At 41.3% G+C, this 25,833-nt stretch overlaps 1 protein-coding gene across 3 annotated transcripts in view; it reads right to left on the bottom strand.

Moving 5' to 3' along the window:
- Nucleotides 1–6,731: 6,731 nt before the first annotated feature.
- The window catches only part of ZDHHC21 (zinc finger DHHC-type containing 21), an 81,277-nt gene continuing 62,175 nt past the window's right edge, over nucleotides 6,732–25,833 (bottom strand). For all 3 annotated transcript variants that reach the window (XM_030192437.1, XM_030192439.1, XM_030192440.1), the window contains exons 7-8: nucleotides 13,321–13,364; nucleotides 6,732–6,957 (exon numbers count right to left, since the gene is read on the bottom strand). In XM_030192437.1, the coding sequence (XP_030048297.1) occupies nucleotides 6,825–6,957; nucleotides 13,321–13,364 (177 nt within the window). In that variant the 3' untranslated portion in view covers nucleotides 6,732–6,824. The remainder of the gene's footprint in view (nucleotides 6,958–13,320; nucleotides 13,365–25,833) is intronic.

The raw sequence follows: 25,833 nt of genomic DNA, 5'->3' as shown, positions 1-25,833 counted from the left end.
CAGGCGCAGCGACAGCAGTGAAGAGGACAACACAGCTTCTCCCTTACCTCACACAGTGTCCCTCCCTCGTGGAAACAGGAAATGCATCATCGCAGAAGGCGGGACACTGTGTGAGGGAAGGGAGAAGCTGGAGGTGAGCCCACTGTGTTGTCCTCTTCACTGCGTCAGAGAGTAAAAGGGTTAAACACGCACAAGGGGGGGAGAAACGGAGAGGAGGGCTATCGATCTGGGAGTGGGAAGGAGCGGAGGGACCGTCCAAAAGCTGCCTGGCTGCAGTGCCAGGCAGTCCTGCGTTTGGGGGGGGGGGGGAGCAGCAGCCAGGGGAAGGTCACGGTTGGGCTGGGGAGGCTTAGCCTCCCCAAGCCTCTTATACGGGGCACCTATGACTGTCCTCCCATCCCATCCATGTCCATCAATTCTCCTCTGCTCTGCCCCCCTTTCCTCCCTCCCCTCGATGTTCCGCAATTCTCTCCTCCTGACATCATCTCGCCTCCAGCGTTCCCTTCTCCCTCATTGTTCCGCCCTCTGATGTTTTGACACAATGGCGGGGCAATGAGTGGGAATGGATGTTACAAACCCAGGCATCCAGACGTAAAATGCTGGAGGTGCAAATTATTATATAGGATATCATTTTTAGATTTTTGATGTTTTATAATTGTGATTCTTTGTCTCAAGGCATTCAATAACTGAAATGTTTTTTTTTGCTTTTCAGATGCACATATTTGATAACTATATATATCCTCCCCTCCCCTCCCCCCCCCCCCCCCCCCCCCCCCCCCCCCCCAGGCCCATATTCAGTTTTAACAGCAGTGTTCTTTTAGGTTGTTAATACCATCTTTTCTGACCTACACAGTTTGTGGTTTATAATACATTTGTTAATAAATTATTAATTCACCCAGGTTTCTCCCTTTTATTATTATTACTACATTTGTACCCCGCGCTTTCCCACACAATGCAGGCTCATCATTAACTCTGTTATTGCTAGATGAGTTTGTGTAACCTTTTATTCTCAGATGAGGGCATCAAGAACATTTAAAAACCTTGAGCCATTCGTTTAATAAAATATGGCACTTTAAGCAAGTCCTTGCATGTTCAAGGTAATCCAACTCTAGGAAACAAACCTACACAAACAAAAATCCTGTGCTCTGTAAATATGCCTAAATTTTTATTCTAAATGGTTAATTTAAAACCTGCATTCATACTAAGAGGCATATTTTCAAAGCACTTAGCCTTCCAAAGTTTCATAGAAACCTATGGAACTTTGGAAGGCTAAGTGCTTTGAAAATATGCCTCTAAGTCACCACTCTTACAAAATGGAGGAGTGGCCTAGTGGTTAGGGTGGTGGACTTTGGTCCTGGGGAACTGAGTTCGATTCCCACTTCAGGCACAGGCAGCTCCTTGTGACTCTGGGCAAGTCACTTAACCCTCCATTGACCCAGGTACAAATAAGTACCTGTAAGCCGCATTGGGCCTGCCATGAGTGGGAAAGCGCAGGGTACAAATGCAACAAAAAAAAAATGCATCCTTTACACAAATCCCAGTAAAATTTCATGAGCCTGTGCTTCTACTGAGAAGGATGATAAACTCTGTTTTCACAGAAGATAAAGGTGAACTGAGTATATGGGTCATTTTGGCCTTTGAATTCAATATCATAAATCAGCAGTAAGTAGCAATGGATCCAAAGGCTACCTCTCGCAAGTTCCAACTTAGTTCTGAACACTCCCTTACTTGTAAGGGCTGTCTGTCACTTTCTCTGCTCTATGCCTGCACATCACATCTAGCACTAATTTGCCTGAATCACTTTATTACATATAAATTTTGCTTCAAGTGTTCACGATTATGTGATTTCTTATAATCATTTTAATATATATAGGTCAGCATTTTTTATTATGAAATTCTGCTCTTGGAATGGTTATAATCCAAATACCCCCAACAAAAATACCCCCAAAGAGGAATTTTGGATTTTCAGTTATAACAGAAAAACCCAGAAAAATCAACTGTTTCTCGGCACTCCAAGTCACCTGGTAGCTGCTGTCACAGCGGAGTGACATCATTTGAGCTGGTTGCTGCGGCAGCTTGTGCTGTTATGCCCACTAAATACTCTGATATAAACTTCTATTTTTTTTAACCCTGGGAAAATACCTAATTGTCTCAAAAATAAACTTCTAAAATTAGCAGTTATAGACACCTAAGGATCACAAGCCCTAGTTATAACAAGAATGGTCAACCTTGGTCATTGAGGGCTGCATCCCAGATGGCAATGAATATGCATGAGATCTATCTGTACACAATAGAGTCAGTGAATACAAATAGATCTCACATATATTCATTGGAGAAATCCTGAAAACCTGATTGGGTTACAGCCCTCAAGGACCAAGATTGCCCAACGAGTTATGATTACGACAACAACTAAGCATATATGATTTAAACTAAGACACATTTTCAGTGTAAAAAACAACAAAAAACCTATTTATGGCCTGAACCCTTAACGCCACCCACTGACTTAGCGGTAAGGGCTCACGCACTATCCGTGTAACTGTTCAGTGTGTGCCAACTTTAATACCGCCAGGAATGCCCCCATGGTAGAAAATAGAGAAAATTATTTTCTACTGCATGTTTTCGATTTGCACCAAACTTAGAATTACCACCAGGCGCATAAGGTAGCTAGGCAGTAATGCCGATTTGACACATGCTGCACACGTATAAGCCTTTATACACCTTTGTAAAAGGGCCCCTGTATTTTATTTAGTGGTATAAGTTGCAAAAATAACTTTTTTTTTTTTTTTTTTTGCACTTTGACTGTTTTCCACTCATTTTGCCTTTTTTTAGGGATACTTTTACGAAGCCGTGGCAAAAAGTGGTTTGCAGTAGTGTGGGAAAAAGAGCTTTTTTTCAATGGGCCGGGAAAAGGGCATGTGGTAAAATTGAACCCAGCGCATGCCTATTTATGGCCTGAGCCCTTAATGCCACCCATTGATCTAGCAGTAAGGGCTCATGCACTACACACGTGGTGACCGGTCGGTGCGTGTCAACTGCCAATTAACGCTGGAAACGCCATGTGCAGTAGGAAATTAAAAAAATAATTTGTCCCGGCGGTATGGGCACACGCCAAATCCTAAATTAACACCAGGGGGGCATGCTAGTCATTATGCAGGGTAGTATGTAACACTGAGCAACAGGGGTGGACCCTTATTAACTCTTCAGATTTCAGTTGGAGGTTCAGGAAACTTGAATGAATTGACAAGCCTCCTGACAAATATGGGAAATTTCAAGGTACCAGCCAACATGGGCTGGAAAGCAACAGCTAAAGCTAAAAACGTGGAAGGTTAGAAGCCTGGAGGCAAAATGGGAAAGAGCACATGAGAAAGAGAAACCAATAGCAAATACATGAAAGAAACAGAGAGAAAATGTGTAAGACTGAGTATGAGTGTAAGCAGGGCTGGTGCTAAACATGATGAGGCCCAGGGCAGACGCTAGAGAGGGGGCCCCAAAACTTGCTTGTAAGCCATCACTCTCAACTTCAGGCAGGTTTGGGGGCCCCTGTAACATGGGGACCCAGGGCAATTGCCCTGTTTGCCTACCCTTAATGCATGCCCCGAGTGTAAGAAAGGATGTGTGTGCAGTGGAGGAGTGCAAGGAAAGGAAAAACGTTTGTACACCAAGTCATTCCATCCCTGCTAATGTACATCATTCTCAATGTGATCAGTACTCAAAAAGGTACAGGTATGCTCACTATGCCATTTAGAAAACTGCTCTGGGCATGTGGCTCCTCAGCAAGGATCCACAGTAGGCCAAAAGGACACAGATGGCTTTCTAGTACATAAGACATGCAAATGTTTCTATGATGATTAAAAAAAAAAAAAAAAAAGTTAATATACATGCATACAGTGCTACATTTTACTAAAGAAAAAAGCAGAATTAGGGTGACTGCAAGAGGCTTGAAAAGGATTCTGTCATTAGTATTCTGAACTGCATATGATAAAGACAACCAGGTTAGTAATGTGGAAGTTAAATAAATAAATGTAGGAAGTAAAAGTGAAGGGAAACCTTTTGCTACTTGGGATGAGAAAGGGATACAATAGTGGCACCTTAATGAAGAACTGAATGTGAGAATACCTGTAATGGAAGTTGAGGAACAAATCAAACAAACCAGTGAGCAATGTCACGTGATAACACAAAAGATGGACTTTGCTTTCTCAGAGCTCAGAAAGACTAAACTCTGAGCATGAGCTGGTATTCTCACACAGCTCTTCACCAAGTCCATGGAGAAGGTTCTACAAGCAACTCCTCCAGAAAGTAGGTATATCTCTGTCTGATTTATCCAGATGCACAGAATTCCTATTACAGGTTGGCAATTTCCTTTGGGGGATTGGGGGGGGGATTCCAATCTGTAAGTTTACACCTACCACTCTTATTTGATACTGTATAGGGCAGTGGTTCCTAAACCTGGTCCTGGAGTCATCTCAGTCAGGTTTTCAGGATATCCACAATGAATATTCATGAGAGAGATTTGCATGCAGTGGAGGCAAAATATGCAGATATATCTCATGAATACTCATTGTGGATATCCTGAAAACTGATATAGGGGATAATCCAGAGAAGAAACAGGAGCAAATGAATTGGTGAAAAATTCTAATGGAGAAGGGTCTGTATCAGCATTACTGAATCGCTCATTGAAGTGGCTGATTTCATCTTGTTTGCCAATGGAGATTCAAAGTGACTCCCAAAAGAAAAGATAAGGAATTGTAGGAGTGGAAGGAATACAACGTAGTCATGGGCATAACGACTTTAAGAGGGTAGTTAAATCTCAAAGTGTGACTTGAGTTTTGATAAAAGGAAAGATGTCAAAAAAGAAGTCTGTAAAGGGGCAGTAGCCTTGCAGTATATATTAGTGGCTCCTCAGGGACTCCAGCCAACTGGATATTAAGAATATTCAAACCACATATACATGAAGTATATCTCCATACAACTGAGGCAGTGCACAAAATATTACAAGCATACTCACTGTGGATATTCTGAAGACTCTACAAGCAGCCAGACTCCAAGGATAGGTTGGAGCACCTGCTATACACAATGAATGCAGTTGAAAAGCTGTGGATTCCCCCTCCCAATCAGCCAGAGGATAACTTCATTACTTTACAAATGACCTCCCACAGATGTCCAATGGTTTCCCACATAAATCTAAAGTTCTGTGTACTACAATGTACAGCAAAAAATGTAAATTCTGTGTCACCATAATTACTACTACTGTCCCCCTTCACCAAGAAAGAAAGTTGTCAATAGTTACTGACTGCTACGATGCCTTAGAGGCTATAATGTTCTCACTTCTCCTTGTCAAATTCTGTCAGTGATATACCTGAACAAGTGCCAAATCATTTCATACAAAAACACAATAACTTAGGTATTCATCAATTAGATTTGCATGACAATTTGGTTTAGCTGCCTGCAGCTTGCTATCAGCTATTGTATTGATCTCAGCAGAAAAGCATCTTTAATGACACATGAATAGAAGAATACTGGCAATGTAGTCTCCAGTTTCTGTGAATATCTGCTAAGAAATACAATTCTGTAAAAGTCCACATATTTACTGAACACATTCTTATATGGTGTTATACATTTTATCTTCTGATTACTCTGATATTTAGAATTGGTGTTTCAACATACTGCATAATGGAAGAGAATGAGTTAATTACAAGAACACCTCTTTGGGGATAAAAATTGCAATAACCATCCTCATATTGCAACAAACCCACTGTTTTGTGCTAGATTATTTTTATGATCTGACACATTTTATAAGCAGGTTTGTAAAGAAAAGTCTGTTGCATAACTATTATAAACTTGACACACAAAACTGATTTGCAAATAGAAAACAAAAAAACAAAACCACACACCGAAACGAAGTGGAAACCTCATCTCTCTGGAGCATATAATAAAAAAAGCAGGTAAATTACATTTCAATGCAGGTCCCCCCCCCCCCCCCCCCCACTTACACACACACAATGAACACGTCCTTTTTCCTTAGCAGAAAATTATTACATTTGTTTTCTTGAAAATTCTATTATTTTTTCTGGATCTGCAGGAAATATTTTTGATAAGGCAGACCCAGGGGAATTTAGGGAGTCATTCATTTTCTATTTAAAGAAATTTTAATATAATTTCACTCTATAAAGTCCTTGTGCTTTCTTCCCTTTCACTAATTCTGCCCTGTCCATGCTGCTTCCACTGGGCAAACATAAATCAGTCTGCAGGCAGGACACTACACTGTAACTTTCTGACAAAATAAAAATGGCAAGTCTTTGAAAGGCCTCCCTTATATGAAAGCAAATGCTTTAATACCAGCGTATAAAAGCTACAGAGTTTCTTTTAAACAACCTTTCTGAAATAACTCTTTAAAATATCCATAAATAACGAAACCTTTTAAAAGTAATTCAGTTATATAAACTGATGCAGTTAGAATCCCGATTTAACTTGTCTCTGATGCTCTGTTCAACATTAATACCCCATTTCAAAATAGCTCACCAATTAATTTCATTCAAATCTGTTCTCCTTTCTACAATACTCAAGTGTTTACACGAGTCCCTGGGGATAGGCTGATTTCAAAGAAAAATTCCTCCCTCTCTTCCCCTTTAAGAACAAAACTATAGATCTTCTACTAATCTTCAAACAGGATCACAATCACTATTACAATATAGCCTGGGGGCAAATTATGTCTAATATTGGTGGGTGGATTTTAATTGACATGAAGACTGTCATAGTTCTATTATCGTAAAACCTGAACGGTGCTTCCAGCATGGAGGACCCATCTGTGCCCACCATCCATCTGTTTAGACATGATTGGCAAAGTGGTAGGAGACTCGCAGTGGTTGTCTTTGCCTGAAAGGAATGAACCACAGGATTTTCCAGCGAGTGCCAAAAACTTCTGAGAAGGTCTGCTGCCATGGCTTTCGGGCTCTGGACCTGCAGAAGACAGCACTATTAGCGAGAGACAGCACTCCAAGCGCGCACTTCACTCAACTGAAACAATGCAGACTGGTTGGGGATCCATTAGTTAATTGTGATGAATTGTGTCCTCACACATCACAAATATAGCTTTCCTTTCATAATGGGTGTGCAGCTGGGACTGAACACTGGGGAGCAGAAAGTGTATCTGCCTAGTCAATCGGAGGGCAACTTCAGAAGCTGAAGACAGCTTAAATCAATAGAAAGCATGTCAACACAGTAGCAATTTATTTTAGATTTTTAACTTCCCTTTGAGAGAAAAGGGGCTCCATCAACATGCATATTTCATAAAAAATATGAAAAACAAAATCAATGAAATACCTGCAGAAAAGCTGGCAATGAAATAATTCAGTTCTTTTTTAAAGGGCTTTTTAAAGCATAGGAACCAGCTTTGTGGGTGCAGAGTACCCCTAATATTGAGAAAATTCTGTCATTTTATACGGGGAGGATTGGCACCCCAAATCATTTTGCAATGTTGGCACCTATGTTTTAAAGCAATTTTCAAAATGAGATCTTCTTTCTAACAGGGTGAGACCACAAAACAGGGAGTCCCAGGTGAGTGAAGAGTGTGCCAGCTTACCCAATACTGAAGAAAACCAGACTGGAGATGTAAGTGTAAGATGTTCTTTTACAAAAGAATGAACAATTCCAGGGTATTATGGCACAACACAGATTACACAATGATACATTTCAAATGTGACAAAGTACAGAACACGAATCAAAATATGATACTGGGTTTCAAAATGCTATTTCCTAGTGACCCAAAGGGAAATACGTGGCAAGATGCTCAAGAGCAATGGCAGTATTGACCTTCAGAAATGTCAATATTTGACAGATCATTTTACTAGACAGTTTAAGTTGGAATTCTTGAAAATGAAAGTTTATCTGCCTAGAATATCAGATGCAACTTCATTCTTAGAAGCTAAGAGCATGGTAGAAAGCATTAAGCTCCATTTAAACTTTGTAAATAAGGAATGGCATAGTGGGCACAAGAGTACACATAGTGGATTGGTATTCTTCTGCTCTGGTGCTATATTTTACAAACCTGTATCACTGTTAGTTCACCAGATGTGATGCAATAACTTATACAAGTGATTTTAGCTCACTACAGGACAAAATTCTTACCTATTTTAATGGGCCCTTTTACAAAGGTGCTTACGCGCCTACACGCATCCAATGTGCATCAAATTGGTACTACTGCTCGGCTACCATGTGCCCCAGGCAGCAATTCCATTTATGATGCATGGCCAAAACACACGGTAGAAAATATTTTCTATTTTCTACCGCGTGGCGCTTACCCAGCAGTAATCGGCACTATATGTGCACTGGTCACTTACCGCCCGGTTAGCACATGAGACCTAAGTCAATGGGTGGCGTTAAGGTCTCAGCCTGAAAATGGACGCGCGCTTGTTTTAATTTTCCCGCACGTCCATTTTCTGGCACAAAAAAAAGCCTTTTTTCCAGGCACGCTGAGCAAATGGACCTGCGCGCATGCAACACATGCGCCTACACCAGCGCAGGCCATAGGTGTGCCTTAGTAAAAGGGTCCTTAAGATACATATTCAGCCTTTACAGACCTAAGCCTGATCAAAGTAGTCACTCTCCTGGCCAAATTCAAGCAAGAAATAGCCACTGGTAAAAGTATACTTCTCCTCCAATTCGACATGTAGAGCGCATTCGACATGGTCAACCACAATATACTATTAAGACACCCTGGCCACTTCGGGATTGATGGAAATGTACTTAACGAGATAAAGGGTTTTCTAACCACTAGAAATTACTAAGTACAATCAAACTCAAACACATCACCACTGTGGAAAGCCACCTGTGGAGTAGCTCAAGGATCACCATTACCACCAATACTCTTCAACATGATGATGATCCCACTGGCAAAGTCCCTATCCAACCGAGGCCTCAACCCGTTCATCTATGCAGATGACGTCACAATCTATATGCCCTTCAGTCATGACTTAACAGAAATACCCAATGAAATCAATGACGGCCTGAACATCATGAATTCCTGGGCAAACTCATTCCAACTGAAACTGAACACTAAAAAAACACACTGCCTCATCCTCTCATCTCAACATAACAAGTACAAACCCACATCCATAAACACCCCAGAACACACCCTCCCTACCTCAGACTGCCTAAAATTACTCGGCGTCATAATCGACCGTAACCTTACCCTAGAGAGCCAAGTAAGCTCCGTAATAAAGAAAATGTTTTACTTATCATTTTCAAAATCTGCACCTTGGTCCACAAAATTATCTACGGCGTAGTCCCAGGATACATGATAGACCTCATAGATCTACCTACCAGAAACAGACTCGGATCATCACGATCATACCTAAACCTACATTAGCCAAATTGCAAAGGACTGAAATACAAAACAATTTATGCATCCAGCTTCTCTTACCTAAGCGCACAACTATTTAATGGACTCCCTAAAGCTGTGAAAATAATCCATGACCACCTAAACTTCAGGAAATCACTAAAAACCACCCTCTTCAAACAGGCCTACCCCACTGATCCAACGTAAATCCCCACACCCAACAACATAACCAATGATCGTACTGGACAATACATAATCGTCATCCCTTCCATCCTCATGCCTGATACACATATACCTCAATTCGACCACAATATAACCTGTATTTGTTAACAACCGACTGGTGAACGCCTGTACGGTACTATGTAAGCCACCTTGAGCCTGCAAATAGGTGGGAAAATGTGGGGTACAAATGTAACAAATAAATAAATATATTTTACATTTAAAACACAGTGAATTGTAAGTACAGCTGAAACATGTACACACCTCAGGGGAAATTCTATATATGGCACCAAACATTAGGTGATACTTCCACGCTGAATTTTCAGCAGAGAAAAGTGTTCTAATGGATGTAGGGGACAAAAATGGGGCAGAAACGGCAAATCTGTGCAAAAACACTTACATGCCCATTTACAGAATAGCATCTAAGTGTTTCCGAAAGGATCTGCAAAGGGGACATGGCCTTGGGGGCATGGTCGATCATAAGCGTTCTCTTAAAATGTGTGCAGTGTTATAGAATTTGGGGGATCTGCACATAACTTGCACGCTGGGATTTATATCTCAGCCCAAAGATGAGCACGGATCCCTATGCTATTCTTTAAACGGTGCCAACCTGGAACACCCTTTATAGAATAAACGTTCGGTGACTATTTTTTTTCGGCAGCAAATTTTGATCATTTAAAGATTTTTCCCCGTTAAGCATCCTCCTGCAATTTACAAATTCATAGAAGTACTAGTATACACATAAAAACAGTCAAGGTATATACCAACCATCAATAACTAAAATATGTAAACATATACCCAAACACAGGGCTTCTATTCTTAGGTGTTTATTTTCCAGCTAATTAGGGGTTGAGTACAAAAAAAAAAAAAAAAATCAGCTTTTCTGTGTTTTTGCAGCACAGGTATCATTCTTGGGTATCTTTTCTGGTGGAATCAAATACATAAAGTTGTGCAACTGGGGAGTAGCAAGCACAGAAAAAACAAAGACAGGGTGCAGAATTCAAAACAAGCCAATGTAGAAGGAATGGACCACAAAGGAAAGTGGCATTTTCCAGTGTTCATGCAATAAACACCATTATTTTCTGTTCTCTCTTACATCAGGAGCGAGTTACTGTTTAAAATCTAAAATCAGGAGCCCTAAATATAACTAGTGTTATAATGCAAGAGTTTATAGAGAACAGACCCAAACATTTAGCTTAACAGTGCAGTTTATGGCAGCTGGCACTTCCAACACTACATGCTGTAAAATTACAATTCACAACAAGTAGACTAATGAGAAAATCACAAAGATTAAAGATGGTGCCATTTTGAGAAAAGCCACACAGTCAAGTTTTATTTGCTAGATAAACATGGCTCAGAAGAAATGTATTTGACTTAATTCACGTTTCCCAAATAATGCTGATAGTGGCTAGCATAAAACAGCAATATAATACAAATGCCGGCCAGTTCTGCCTCTATGTATTCTATTGGATTTGCATTACACCAAGCCATCAATTAAGAGCTTCAAATGGAGTATCCTGTCTGTGGCTTGTTTCATCTCAACTGTCCACATAAGTAAGATAATAATTTGGAAATGTCATGGCAGATATGCCCGCTAGCCTCTATTTCAGCAACTGCAATTTTGTTTTTATTTATTTACTAGTAAAACAGGCCCGTTTCTGACACAAATGAAAACAGGCGCTAGCAAGGTTTTCCTCGGAGTAAGTATGTTTGAGAGAGAGAGAGTGTGTGTGTGTGTGTGTGAGAGATGGAGTGTGTGTGAGTGACAGAATGAGTAAGAGAGAGAGAGTGTGTGTATGTGTGTGTGAGAGTGAGTGAGTGTGTGAGAGAGAGTGTATGTGTGTGTGAGTGAGTGTGTGTGAGAGAGAGAGAGAGATAGTGTGTAAGAGAGAGTGTATGTGAGAGACAGAGGGTGAGTGTGTTTGTGTGTGGGGCTCCGAGTTCCATAACCCCCTCCTTCCCTCCCTCCCTCTTCTCCCCTCCGAGTTCCAGGCCCCCCTTCCGTCCGAGGTGCAGGCCTCCCTCCCTCTCCTCTCCCTCCTCCCCTCCGAGTTCTTGGCCCCCCTTTCACTCCAAGTTCGATGCCCCCCTCCCTCTCCTCCCCTGCGTGTTCCATGCCCCCCTTCCCTCGGAGTGTGTATGTTTGAGAGTGTGTGGGTGAGAGATGGCGTGTGTATGTGAGAGAGAATGAGTGAGAGACAGACAGAGTGTATGTGTGTGTTTGTGTCAGAGAGACAGACAGTGTGTGAGAGACAGTGTGTGTGTGTGAGTCTGTGTGTGTGGATGCTTGGAATGCCCTCCCGCGGGAGGTGGTGGAAATGAAAACGGTAACAGAATTCAAACACGCGTGGGATAAACATAAAGGAATCCTGTTCAGAAGGAATGGATCCTAAGGAGCTTAGCCGAGATTGGGTGGCAGAGCCGGTGGCGGGAGGTGGGGATAGTGCTGGGCAGACTTATATGGTCTGTGCCCTGAAGAGGACAGGTACAAATCAAAGTAGGGTATACACAAAAAGTAGCACATATGAGTTTGTCTTGTTGGGCAGACTGGATGGACCATGCAGGTCTTTTTCTGCCATCATTTACTATGTTACTATGTGTGTGAGAGTGTGTGTGTGTGTGAGTGTGTGTGAGAAAGTGAAGCCTTCAAGCCTTGAAGCATTCGTGTGCTCTGTAAGGCTCCATCTTCTCAATTGACGACACATAGTTCCGGAATGTTGCAGGAAAGCTTCAAGGCTTCACTTTCTCAGCTTCAGAATGTTGGCGGTGCGTTTTATTATACAGGATTATTTATTTATTTAGATTTTGCTCACACCTTTTTCAGTAGTAGCTCAAGATGAGTTACATTCAGGTACACTGGATATTTCTCTGTCGCAGGAGGGCTCACAATCTGTTTGTACCTGAGGTAATGGAGGGTTAAGTGACTTGCCCAAGATCACAAGGAGTAGCAGTGGGATTTGAACCAGCCACCTCTGGATTGCAAGACCGGTGCTCTAACCACTAGGCCACTCCTCCACATTTTGAAATGCTCCTTCCAATAAAGTATCACATTTTCTCTTGTACTCAAACTTCTATAAAAATGTGAAAATCCTTAAAATAGGGGATAATAGTAACCATCTTTCTAAAAATATTGAACAGCATTAAAAGCAAATTTTGAGAGGCCATTAGAGTCACTCTGGCCCTATTGGGTCTAGGACAGGTAGTTCATAAACTGCCTGTGAAGCAGAGAGGGAATACTCAAAGGTTATTAACCCAGCCACTGCTACTGGCCAACTCCCTGCAATTTGAACCAACGGTCCCTGAAGTGAACCTCTAGACCTGCTGTTTATAAAGTTGCTTGTATTAAGCGTTAGCTGCAAACTATGGGTCATGACTTTAAGGCAATTTGGGCAACCATGCTCCAAGGGCCACAACCCAGTTGGGTTTTTAAGATTTCCACACTGAATATGCATGAAATTGATTTGCAAATACTTCTTCCATTGTATGCAAATAGATCATACATATTCATTGTAGAAATCTTGAAAACCTAACTAGGTTGTGGCTCTTGAGGACCCCGATTGCTCACCTCTGACTCGGAAGATTAAGAGGGGAAATATGTCCAGATTCCATAACAGCCCTATGGGACTTTTGTCTCACTCCTACCACACCCTGGAAATGAGATGAGTGTACCATGGCAAAGCAGCCAAGGTGTTCTTCTGCATTCAGGTTCTATACACACACCATTTTATACTGCCCATCCTTTCTCCATATATCTTCTAGATACTTACATTTCTTCACAACAATTTGACATTTTTTCTATTGTTGTAGTATCCTGTTACAAGAAAACACAAACCAGAAATAATACATCAGAAACATTTCACTCAACTTTTGTTTTAGTCTATTTTGGAGGAAATACCTTCTATAAAACGAGGCAATAACTATGTTCTTAAGAGATGTTGAATTACAAAATTAAGGGCCCTGTTTACTAAGCCACACTAGAGGTGCGTTAGCGCTTTTTATCACGTGCTAACTGTGTAGATGCCTATAATATTCCTATGGGCGTCTAGACGGTTAGCACACCTTAGTAAACAGGGCCCTCACTATAATTAATACAACTATACTACACAAAGAACGTAATGGACATAACGTAACTCTTCCTCTATATGATTTCCTAATATGTTGTTCTACTTGAATCCGACTCTACCATAACCTCACCATGTAACTGTTTACACCGGAATTGGCGAACGCCTTTACGGTACTATGTAAGCCACATTGAGCATGCAACTAGGTGGGACAATGTGGGATACAAATGTAACAAATAAATAATCAAACTCCTTATATTGATGTGTCAAACAAACAGCCTGTGCTCTGTTTCCAGCCTGCATTGGTCCTTATCTGGCCCACTGATCAGTTCACTGCCATTTTACACTCTTATGTGTTCTATAAGGTAACAATGATGCCCAAGAAGCACAGCTCTTCTTTCTGGGTGAATGACTGAGCAAATGTTTGCAGCTGTGTCAGGAAGAGGCATGCTCCCTCGAACTACTAGAATCCATGCTCATCTTCCCTGATGATAGATTTTTGCTCAAGTAGCACAGCTGCCTCCACTGCAGGACAAAATGAGTCCATGATGTGGCATTCCTGTCTGGCTTCTAAAACGTTTTTGTAGGTTTACTGAAGAACAAAATAAAAAGAATCAAGTGCACAATCACAAGTTAAAAAAAGAATCCTATACATATTAAGAAAAAAAAAACTGTTGAGGCCAAAACATGGAGTTCTCTCATTGATCCTAAAAAGTTCTTGGCTGGTTCTGAAGGACAAGGTTCCATGGTCAGACCTTTGATGAGGTATTTGAGGGGGGGAGCAAGAGAATAAGAGAAGGGATATGGGGAGGCCAAAAGTAAGCAAGGAGATGTAGTAGGATGCAAAAGAATGAGGGGGATCAGAAGAAAAGCAGGGTGAGTAGCAGGATTACAAGGGAGTATATAGGAGAAAGTGTGAGCAACAGGACTAGGATACTATGTAAATGAACTGTACCTTCTTCTCCCACTCCACTTCCCTCTCTCCCGCTCCTCCACAACTCTCCTTTTATTGCAGTTTCCCCTATCCTCCCCTCTTCCTCTGCCACTCCTGTCTATCTCCTTCCTCTGAGATTCCCTCTTCTCCAGCCCCAAATCCCTTTTCCTTCCTCTTTTCTTAATTACTCTCATCCCTTCCTAGCAGCAATCTCTAAGAGCATTCCCAAAAGGGGAGAATATAAAACATGTCAGAAAATGATTTTTTTTTAATAGAGTAAACAAATGTACATAATTTAATATGCAAATCTAACCCCCCCCCCAAAAAAAAAAAAACTGGGCCAGCCTGTTTAAAAAGCATTATATATATATATATATATAGCACAGCCTGACACTGAATCACTCTGCAGACAAAGTTGGGTTTCTGCATTCTTTAGGTGATGCTAATACTAAATTCAAAGTATAAAGGCTTAGAATAAATCAGAACGATAACCCTATGTGTGCTCTATATACTCAAATATCCATTCTGCTAAGCACTGAATGCTTGCAACACTTGAGCTCTTCTGTTTCTTTTCACACAGAAGGGGCTCATCTCAATCACTTGACTATCAGAATCTGTTTTATAAAAATAACATTATTAAATATATATATATATATATATATACTTTTTTCAACTTAACAAGTAATTATAACAAGCTGTAAAAATACTTTACAGAAGTTCTGCAAAGGAAGATAAAAGGTTTTGCTTTATGGGCTTGTCTAATAAATATTGAAAAGCTAAGAGCGCCACCTACAGTATGCTGACAATGGTTTCTAATACCCACACATCCTGCAAACACTGTGAGAAGAATATCAGAGAAGTCAGAATACATTATCCTTTGAGCCTAAAATATTAACCTTGTTCCTTACTCACATACATTTCATGTTTCCCTCACTAAGTCTTCCTCTGAAGACATTTTAAATGGTAACCTTGTTCACAACCATACCCAGCGTGAAAGTCAGTCACAGTACTTATAACCACTATAATCCTTGCCCACCATCCTACAAGGCCAAATAATAAAAAGGCATATAGGTGAAATCATCTGCAAGCCTACAAGAACTGATATGCACTGAACATTCACAACCATGCCCACTAACGTGAAATGGGCACTTAACCATTATACTTCTTACCCAGCACTTGAAATCCCACACGGCCAAAACTAGACCTGACATGCAGATGAAATTGCCATCTTTCCACTAATTTGTTATCATAACAAACCTCCTCGAGAACATAGGGATCTGCGGACATGTTCATAGCTGGATTAAGGGCTTTCTCTCTTCTAGAACTTACCAAGTAATCGCCAACTCAGATTTATCGCTACCGTGGAAAGCTGTCTGTGGAGTCCTTCAAGGCTCACCACTATCTCCCACACTCTTCAATATTATGATGATTCCATTGGCCAAGACCTTAAGTTAGGACTTAGCCCGCATATTTATGCTGATGATATTACAATTTATATTCCCTTTAGAAATGATTTGTCTGAGATCTCTAGTGAAATCAACCACTGTCTTAATACAATGTACTTTTGGGCAACTTCTTTCCAACTAAAATTGAATGCTGACAAAACGCACTGCCTTATACTATCATCTCAACACAAGTACAGACCTTCAACCTTAATCACCCCCACCCTTAACCTTCCCATCTTAGAAAGCCTAAAAATATTGGGAGTCACCTTTGACCGCTACCTTTCACTCGATAGCCACGTAAACGCCACCACAAAGAAGATGTTCTTCTCACTGTGGAAACTAAAACGAATAAAATCTTTTTTCCAGAGAGAGGTATTTCGTCACCTCATACAGTCCGTCGTTTTATGCCATCTGGATTACTGTAACGGAGTGTACACTGGATGTAAAGAGCTACTAATTAAGAAACTACAGACGGCCCAAAATACGGTGGCCAGATTAATTTATGGAAAGTCCAAATTTGAAAGTGCCACGCCCCTCCAAGAGAAAATGCACTGGCTTCCTGTCAAGGATTGAATCACCTTTAAAATCTGCTCCCTAGTTCACAAACTCCTATATGGTGAAGTTCCTGGTTACATGATTGATCTCATCATCCTACCTCCCAGGAATACATTTAGACTCTCCCGTTCATATCTAAGCCTTCATTATCCAAACTGCAACGGAATAAAGTACAAATCCACGTATGCTACATCCTTCTCCTTCATCAGCACTCAACTTTTGAAATCTTTGCCGAAATCCATAAAAACCATCAACCACCACCTAACTTTCAGGAAATCACTTAAGACCATGTTATTTGGAAACTCTTATCCCAAGGACTCAGCATGTGTCTCCACTGTTGGATGCGCATCAATCTAGAGATAATTTTGGACACATTCCCCTTCCCTCCTCTCTCCTGGTTCCCCTACTCCTCCCGTCCCTTCCTCATCCTCCCCATTATTTTTTTTAGTAGGTTTTCTGCTGTATTAGCTTCTTTTTATCACATTGGCGTCTGCCTCTGTGGTGCGCTGTAAGCCACATTGAGCCTGACGCTGTTGGGAAACTGTAGGGTACAAATAAATAAATAAGAGGCAGTGATTCTGGAAAACAGGTGCATTTTAAGTACAGGTCCTTGTTTTTATATTTAATGCAGTGCAGGGATAGGAGGAATGCTTCTTCTCTTGCCACTGTGGTAACAAGATGTTACAAAACAAGGATTTGTTAAGTTAAAAACTATGGGCCTCTTTTACTAAACTGCACTAGTGATTCCCAGCGCGGCAAATGAGAGGAAGCCCGTTCAATTCCTATGGGTTTCCTCTCATTTGCTGCATGGGAATTGCTAGCGCACTTTGTAAATGAGGCTCTATGTGAGGTGCAAAAGAGTTGGTACAAAGAAAAAGCAAGGGTCTGCCCACAGGCTGCACCAGCAAGCGGAGCTTATCCAAGTAACAGCTATTCCTACCTTGCTGAATAATGTCACTAGATACTAAGGTGCCAATAAGCAGCTTTTTCATAATTTATTAGCTACTCAAAAATAAAAACTCATTAAATAGATTGGTTACCAAAGAGCCTAGTTCTCTCGATGGGTAGATTCTGCAATTAAGTACCATGATTGTATACCTATTAAAAAGAAATCTAATCTCTTGGGAGCAATATCTCCAAATGGGCGAATTTTGCGGGCACTGTGACAATAATGAACCTCTCTTAAGCCAGGGTATATGGATTACGCACCCAGTCTCTGAATTTTACTATTAACACTCATTGTAGTGCTTACAATGTGCCAGAGAGCTTCCTTCTGGAGTTCATAAGATCTAACATGTACAAGTAATCTATCCAGGTGTTTAGTAATTGCTTTTAATCAGGCCTATAGCACCCAACACAACAGGAAATACTTCTGTATTGTTCTGCTACATTTTCTTGGTCTCCCACTGCATTTCTTGGTACTCCATATAATACACAGTATAATAACTATTATTTGGCAGTTACTGTATCGCCTCTCACAAGTTACACAAAGCAGTTTACAATCTAATTAAAAGAGGAAAGGAACCCCACAAATAGCAAGAAAAAATAAAAATAGAGAAGGGTGCACGATGAAAATGGAAAAATGCAAGTGATCTAACACACCCCAATTGTGCCCCATACTGCGAAGGCTACTGCATCTCTCTGCTCACCAGGAAAAGTAAGGCCTAACAAATATGTCTTTTAAATTTAATGAGACTGTTTTGAGTTTAATTCATGCTGTAAAGAATTCCAAAGTGTTGGAGCTAAAAAGAAAAGGCTGAGTGGTGTGTTGAGTTCAGCCACTTCTATTACCACCACCTCTTCTAATATTTCAATGGTATTTTTGTGTTTTTCTGTGTTACCACTATGTCTAGCTTTCTTGCATCAAGCTCACTATAAGCTGAAATGGCAAATGTTCCACATGATCCAAACCTCGTCATTTTACACAATTCTCTTAAGGTCATGACCCCAGTACTTTCTGATACAATGATGTTAACAGTATTTACAGAGTTTCCAACGAATGAGACCTGCCACCCTATTGTGTCTTTCTGTATGGAAATTTTCTCCCATCAGAACATTGCAACTAGCTATGAGATGAATACTGATTCCAATTTTTCTTTACAGAATCTACAGTATGTCTGTTTTAGCAGTTTTTTCTATGCTTCCAGTGAACCATCTTGTCTATACTCCACTGTCCTAGGCTACAACTATCAATTCTCTCTTCTTTAGGTTTACATTCACTTCTCTTTAACCATTCATATGTCCAGTTTTCATTGATGTATGTTTCCTGGATTAATAGTTTCAAGTTTATTATTAGTTTACTATCCTGCCCTAAAGAAGGACTTCAGGGCAGCTTACAATCTAAAAGAGAAATAAGAAAGCAGATAGAGGGGGTTTAAAAGTGACTTTCAGGATAGAGGGTAGAACTACAATAGTAGATAGGATAAGGGAGAGGAGGGGAGAATAGGAGAAAGTGCTATAGGTATTTTCGAGATTCCTCGCAGGAGACTACTAGAAACATATGCAAACGCTAATGGTTATCTAGATTGTAAGCTCTTTGAGCAGGGACTGTCTTTTTGTGTATGGTATACAGCGCTGCGCATGCCTTGTAGCACTATAGAGATAAGTAGTAGTAGTAGTAATAGCAGTGTGTTTCTTCTAGCAAAAAAAGGTGCCGGTACTCAAATGTCAGGCCATCCTTCAGGGATGAGGTGATCACTGAGGGACCCACCCCACAATAGCCAGGACCCCTGCAACCAGTCACAGAATCTATGACAAGGCACAATTGGTGTGAAGAGCCTGAGCTCTTTTATTATAACTTGGGGACCATGGGCTAATTTCAGCACACAATGGAAAAGGTGCCGGTACTCAGTACCCCCTCAAAAAAAGCCCTGAGTAATAGTATGCATCTTTGACAAGCTGGGTCTTAAGGTCTGTTTTCAATTTGTCAAGTGATGTCTGTAGATGGAGAGAGTCAGGGAGACAATTTCAAAGTTGGGGCCCTTGTACACTAAAGATAATGTGTCTAGTGTGTTCATGGGCTATTTCTTGGTGGCTGGGTGCAACCAGTTGGTTGTATTGTGCAGACCTAAGTGTGCGTGCCAGGCTCTAAGGAATAAGGTGATGAAAGGGGCAGTCCAGCATTCAAGAGATTGAAAACAAGCGGTAGGATTTTATAAGCGATATGATGAGTGACAGGAAGTCAATGAGCTTCATTAAGATAAGGGGTGTCATAGTTGATGATACACTGAAACCCTCTGCTCAATGTGCAGTGGCAGCTAAGAAAGCAAACAGAATGTTATGAATTATTAGGAAAGAAATAGAAAACAAAACCGTTACAATGCCTTTGTATTGCTCCATGGTACGACAGCACCTCTAATACTATGTGCAGTTCTGGTTACCGCATCTCAAAACTGATATAGCAGAATTAGAAAAGGTACAGAGAAGGGCGATGAAAATGATAAATGAGATGGGACGACTTCCCTATGAGGAAAGGCTAAAGCAACTAGGGCTCTTCAGCTTGGAGAAGAGATATCTGAGGGGAGATATGATATAAGTATATAAAATACTGAGTGGAGTGGAACAGGTAGACGTGAACTGTTTACTGTTTCCAAAAATACTAGGCCTAAGGGCCACGCAAACAAGCTACTAAGTAGTAAATTTAAAACAAATCAAGGGAAAATATTTCTTCACTCAATGTATAATTAAACTCTGGAATTCTTTGCCAGAGAATGTGGTAAAAGCAGTTAGCTTAGCAGGGTTAAAAAAAAAAAAGGTTTGGATAATTTCCTAAAAGAAAAGTCCATAAGTCATTATTAAGATGGACTTGGTAAAATCCACTGCATATTCTAGGATAAGTAGCATAAAATCTGTTTTACTGTTCTGGGATTGGCCACTGTTGGAAACAGGATACTGGGCTTGATGGACCTTCGGTATGTTCCAGTATTGCAATGCTTATGTTCTTATGACCTCTCTCATCTCTGGACAAGCTGTAGAGAACAAGAGGTGTGCAGGAAGCACCATGCAAACTGACAGTTGTTATTTTACCTAATACTTTTGTTATTTTACCTAATACTTCGCACCAACTAAACATCTCAGAAACCTTGGGTGGGCTTTTAGAATAGTGGGAAGAACTAATGGAAAGAAAGTTATCAGGTAAGACCTAATTTCTCCTTCCATTATATAGCTTCCCACTATTCCAGAACCTATGGGATGCTTAAAAGCAATCCCTAGAGTGGGTGGGATCCTGGTGCCATCACCCTGAGGGCTGAAGCCCCAAAACTGGCTTCCAAGCACCCCACAAGGTTCACCCTGTAGTGCTTGGCAAAGGTATGCAGCGTCAAATATCTGCCAGAGACAGTAAGGTAATCTCCATTCAGGATGTTGCTATACGCCTTGTAGAATGAGCCCACCATGAAATATATCCTCCACCTCAAACGCGGCATTCAAGGTCGCCGGTCCGTCATAATAAATCCGATGTAGTGTTGGCAATCCCTGTAATTTGTTCCAAAAGCTGCATGAATCTTGGATCCAGCGCTTTAACGACTGCCTCGGTTAGTTCTGGTATGAATTCCGATGCATGAGGCGTCGATGGGGGAGAAGGCGCCATCTTGTCCTCTGCCGGGCAGGTCCCATCTTGGCCTCTCCACGATGATTTCGACGACATAGAAAGCGTTGTTCTACTTATAAATTTGTCCATAGGCTCCCAAAATAGTAAGTATGATGGATATCCTCAGGAAAATGCCATGCGATTTGTAAAACGAGTTGAAGGAAGAGGATCCCTGAGCAGCAAGCTTAACATGCATCCGCTGCCGCTCACAGCATCACGTGACCTCCTCGACTGCGTCAGAATTTAAGAAAGAATAGGACAGGCACATAGATCCTTTAGGAAAAGGAGTTACTGGTTACTGAAGAAGGGCAGAGAGGATGGGCCATTTGACCCTTATCTGCTGTTATGTTTCTGTGGAAATCTCTGATGCTGAATAACCAGTGCTCAGTATATGCACTTATAAAAATGCATGCTTTACAGAGGGACAAAGCTGGCTTAAGAGGCGAGCCATTGAGGCACTGGTTCAAGGCTACAAAAGCTTGCCTCATTGGCTTCGCTTCAAAGCAGAGTCAATGACTATTACAAAAGGAAGTAGACAGGGACACTGGGGACGGGGAGGAATAGTGATGCTTGGAAAAGGGAGAAATAATCAGGAGGGCAAATACTGGAGCCTTGGTGATGGGGGAGCAAGGACTCAGACTTAGAGACTCAGAGATTGGATGGGAGACTAGAAGACAAACTCTAAGATTGGCTGGGTTTGTGAGTGTAAGAGGAGGCACAGTACTTGGATGGGATTGTCAGTGAGGGCTGGGTTGGGTAGAAGAGCAGGGATTAGGAGAGGAGACAGTAGGGACTAAGAAACTGAGCAGGGATTAGGGAGTACAACTGGGTGAGGGATATGAGCAGAGTAGAAAGATGAGGCAGGGAGATTATTTAAAGAACCGGGAGTGTTTGGGGAGGAGTTGAGATGCAGTTGAAAAGGGGCAGAGGCCTATAGAAAGGTTAAGAGAGAAAAGAAGGGGAAGGAGGTAAGAGAACATAAATAAGGGAAGTGAAAGGGGGAATGAGAATCTTGAAGGGGGTAAGTCCTAAGAAAGGGACCGAGGTGGAGGAAGACAGATGGAGCTGGGGCGGTAATAAGTACAGAGGGTAGAAAGTGGGAGACTAGAAAACTAAGTTACTTGCAAGTCCATGGCAAAAACTTATGCTAAAGGATACAAGTCTTCCCAGGACAAATGGCATTACCGACAGAGCCTGCGCAGGTTTCTCCAGCTTAATAAGAACTAGAAGTTTTTGAGTCATTTTACCATGCATGTGCACCACTTTCCTTCTGCTGCTGTCAAACAGGACTACCTCAGTCTATTTAATTAACGAGTAGAATACAACTCCTTGGGAAAGTGAGTGGGTATGTGAGGACTTGTATCTGCTGTCCACGGAAAATATGTGCTACAGGTAAGTAACTCAATCTTCTACAAGGATAAGCAAGATAGTAAGTCCTCACAGCATGGGACTTTCCAACTAGACTAGCTTAAAAAAAAAAAAAAGGGAAACAATGAACAAGGAGCTGCAATGGGCTGACACCAACGTATTTTTGGTAGCAACCAACCTTTTTGTATGTTTTTATCTTTTTTTTTCTTTTTGGAAGGCAGCCTGAACAGAAAAGAAGGCAGTCTGAGTGGGATGGAGTTGGATTTTAACTCTTGGAGAGATTCTGAAGGACTGACTGCCAAACTTGTCACATCAGAAGTCCTTTTCTAAACAGCAATAGGCTGTAAAAGTATGTAAAAATGTTCATGGTGCAGCCTTCCAAATTTTCTTCATGGAAGTTGATCTCAACATGGCTACCAATGCTGCCACAATCTCTGACATGAGTTGTAATGTGACCCTCGAGAGTTAAGCCTACCTGTCTGGGTACAAGTGAAGGAGAAGAGTAGTTAGTGGGGTTCCTCAGGGGTCTGTGCTAGGACCGCTGCTTTTTAATATATTTATAAATGATTTAGAGATGGGAGTAACTAGCGAGGTAATTAAATTTGCTGATGACACAAAGTTATTCAAAGTCGTTAACTCGCGACAGGATTGTGAAAAATTACAAGAGGACCTTACGAGACTGGGAGACTGGGCGGCTAAATGGCAGATGACGTTTAATGTGAGCAAGTGCAAGGTGATGCATGTGGGGAAAAAAGAACCCGAATTATAGCTACGTCATGCAAGGTTCCACGTTAGGAGTTACGGACCAAGAAAGGGATCTGGGTGTCGTCGTCGATAACACACTGAAACCTTCTACTCAGTGTGCTGCTGCGGCTAGGAAAGCGAATAGAATGTTGGGTATTATTAGGAAAGGTATGGAAAACAGGTGTGAGGATGTTATAATGCCGTTGTATCACTCCATGGTGCGACCGCACCTTGAGTATTGTGTTCAATTCTGGTCGCCGCATCTCAAGAAAGATATAGTAGAATTGGAAAAGGTGCAGCGAAGGGCGACTAAAATGATAGCGGGGATGGGACGACTTCCCTATGAAGAAAGACTAAGGAGGCTAGGGCTATTCAGCTTGGAGAGGAGACGGCTGAGGGGAGACATGATAGAGGTATATAAAATAATGAGTGGAGTGGAACAGGTGGATGTGAAGCATCTGTTCACGCTTTCCAAAAATACTAGGACTAGGGGGCATGCGATGAAACTACAGTGTAGTAAATTTAAAACAAATCGGAGAAAATTTTTCTTCACCCAACGTGTAATTAAACTCTGGAATTCATTGCCGGAAAATGTGGTGAAGGTGGTTAGCTTAGCAGAGTTTAAAAAGGGGTTGGACGGTTTCCTAAAGGACAAGTCCATAAACCGCTACTAAACGGACTTGGAAAAATCCAAAATCCCAGGAATAACATGTATAAAATGTTTGTACGTTTGGGAAGCTTGCCAGGTGCCCTTGGCCTGGATTGGCCGCTGTCGTGGACAAGATGCTGGGCTCGATGGACCCTTGGTCTTTTCCCAGTATGGCATTACTTATGTACTTATGAAAGACAGTCTGCTATCTAATTAGACAGAATACATTTGATGATCCTATAAGGGTGAAAAAAAGAAAAGAAAGAAAAACAGTTGGGTGGACCTTCTAAGGGCTTAGGTCCACTCCAAAAACAGAAAGCCAAGGTTCTCTAGCAATGCAACGTGTGCAGTATACTTTCATTCTGTAGGGAAATTATTGAGTTAATCATTTTAACATATACTAAACAAGTGTAGATTATAAGAAAAGAAACGTCTTCTGACCTTGTGTGTTACAAGAAGAACTGAATGTTCTTAGATATGCTTTTTGGCTAGCTTGTAAAAACCTCCCAATGGTCTAAAACTGTAGCATGTTCACCCAAGCTTAAAAGATATGCTTCATGTACAGCTGCACGTAGATGAGAGTCTAAAAAGGTATATAAGAAACGGGAAGGTATGGGGAGGGCAGACAACTTCATGAGGGTATGCTGGACTTGTCTCCTTGCAAGAAATAAAACTGCTTTAAGCCTGACTTGGTCTCGTGGTGTTCGTTTCATTGGTAAAATTCTATCAATATTATTTCCCCAGGCATCATGCCCACAAAGGTGATATAGGTGGCAATTTGATACCACCTTAGGAAGGAACACGAGTACACAGAACCAACTTCTTGTTGAAGAACTTAGTGTAAGATGGGTTAATTACTACAGCCCGGAGTTCTATTACTCTACACACTGAAGTTACCAACACCAAAACAAGACAATCCAGGTCAAGTACTTCATTTCACAGGTATGAAGGGAGCTTTCATCAGCTGGGTTAGTACCACCTTGAGGTCCCAGGATGCTGTAGAAGGCTTGATGGGAGACTTCAATAGACGCAAGCTCCAAATAAATCAAGCCACTAATGGCTGCACAGGGAAGGTTTTCCTTGTACATATTAATAGTAAGCATTAATTGCTTTCCAAAGTTCGTCTTCAAACCTGTCTCAGACAGATGTAGAAGATAGTCACACAGTTCTTGTTTAGGACAGGAAAAGGGGTCTAGGGCCATTCTTATACACCAAATGGCAAAGCTCCTCCACTTAAAAATGTTAAGACCACCTAGTGAAAGATCTCCTGGAAGCGAGTAACAACTGCAAAACACTGTCAAACAAGTATAATTATACTCTCAACATCCAAGCTGTGAGGGCAAGGAACTTGATGTTGAGACGAAACAGTATCCTCTGAGCTAGCATGAACAGTGATGGGGAATTCCCCAGTTTTATGAGTCGCCTTATGAAAAGCTCCAGAAGAGGGAGTCACACTTGTCTTGACCAATGAGAATCATAGTTCCCGTCTGAATTTCAGGAGAGTTCTCGCTATGAGGACTACTAGAGGATACATGTACAGAAGGTCCTGCCCCAAACTAGGAGGACAGTGTTCAAGGCTAATTTGCATGCATCCTTATGGAACAAAACCATGGTGCCTTCTTGTTCTCATAAGTGGCAATAAGATCTATTGAAGTGCCCTTTTGAGCCACTTCCTCCTCCAAGGACCACTTATGTGGTAACAGTGTATGACTTAGCTTGTCTACCAAGTAGTTGTCTTTCCCTGCCAGGTACATGGCCCTGAGAGTCAGCCTGTGAAAAATGGCTAGTTCCACATTCTGAGTCTCACAATACAGGAAGCTCCATTCCTCTCTGCTTGTTGATGAAATAAGTTTGTGTCTATTTGTATCAATATAATCTTGCAGGGCCAATCAATCTTTAAAAGCCTTTAAAGTGTTCCAGACTTCTCTCAATTCCA

Source organism: Microcaecilia unicolor, chromosome 2, assembly GCF_901765095.1.
Source record: "Microcaecilia unicolor chromosome 2, aMicUni1.1, whole genome shotgun sequence".
In the NCBI taxonomy this organism is placed as follows: domain Eukaryota; kingdom Metazoa; phylum Chordata; class Amphibia; order Gymnophiona; family Siphonopidae; genus Microcaecilia; species Microcaecilia unicolor.
This window is presented reverse-complemented; position numbering and strand designations above follow the sequence as displayed.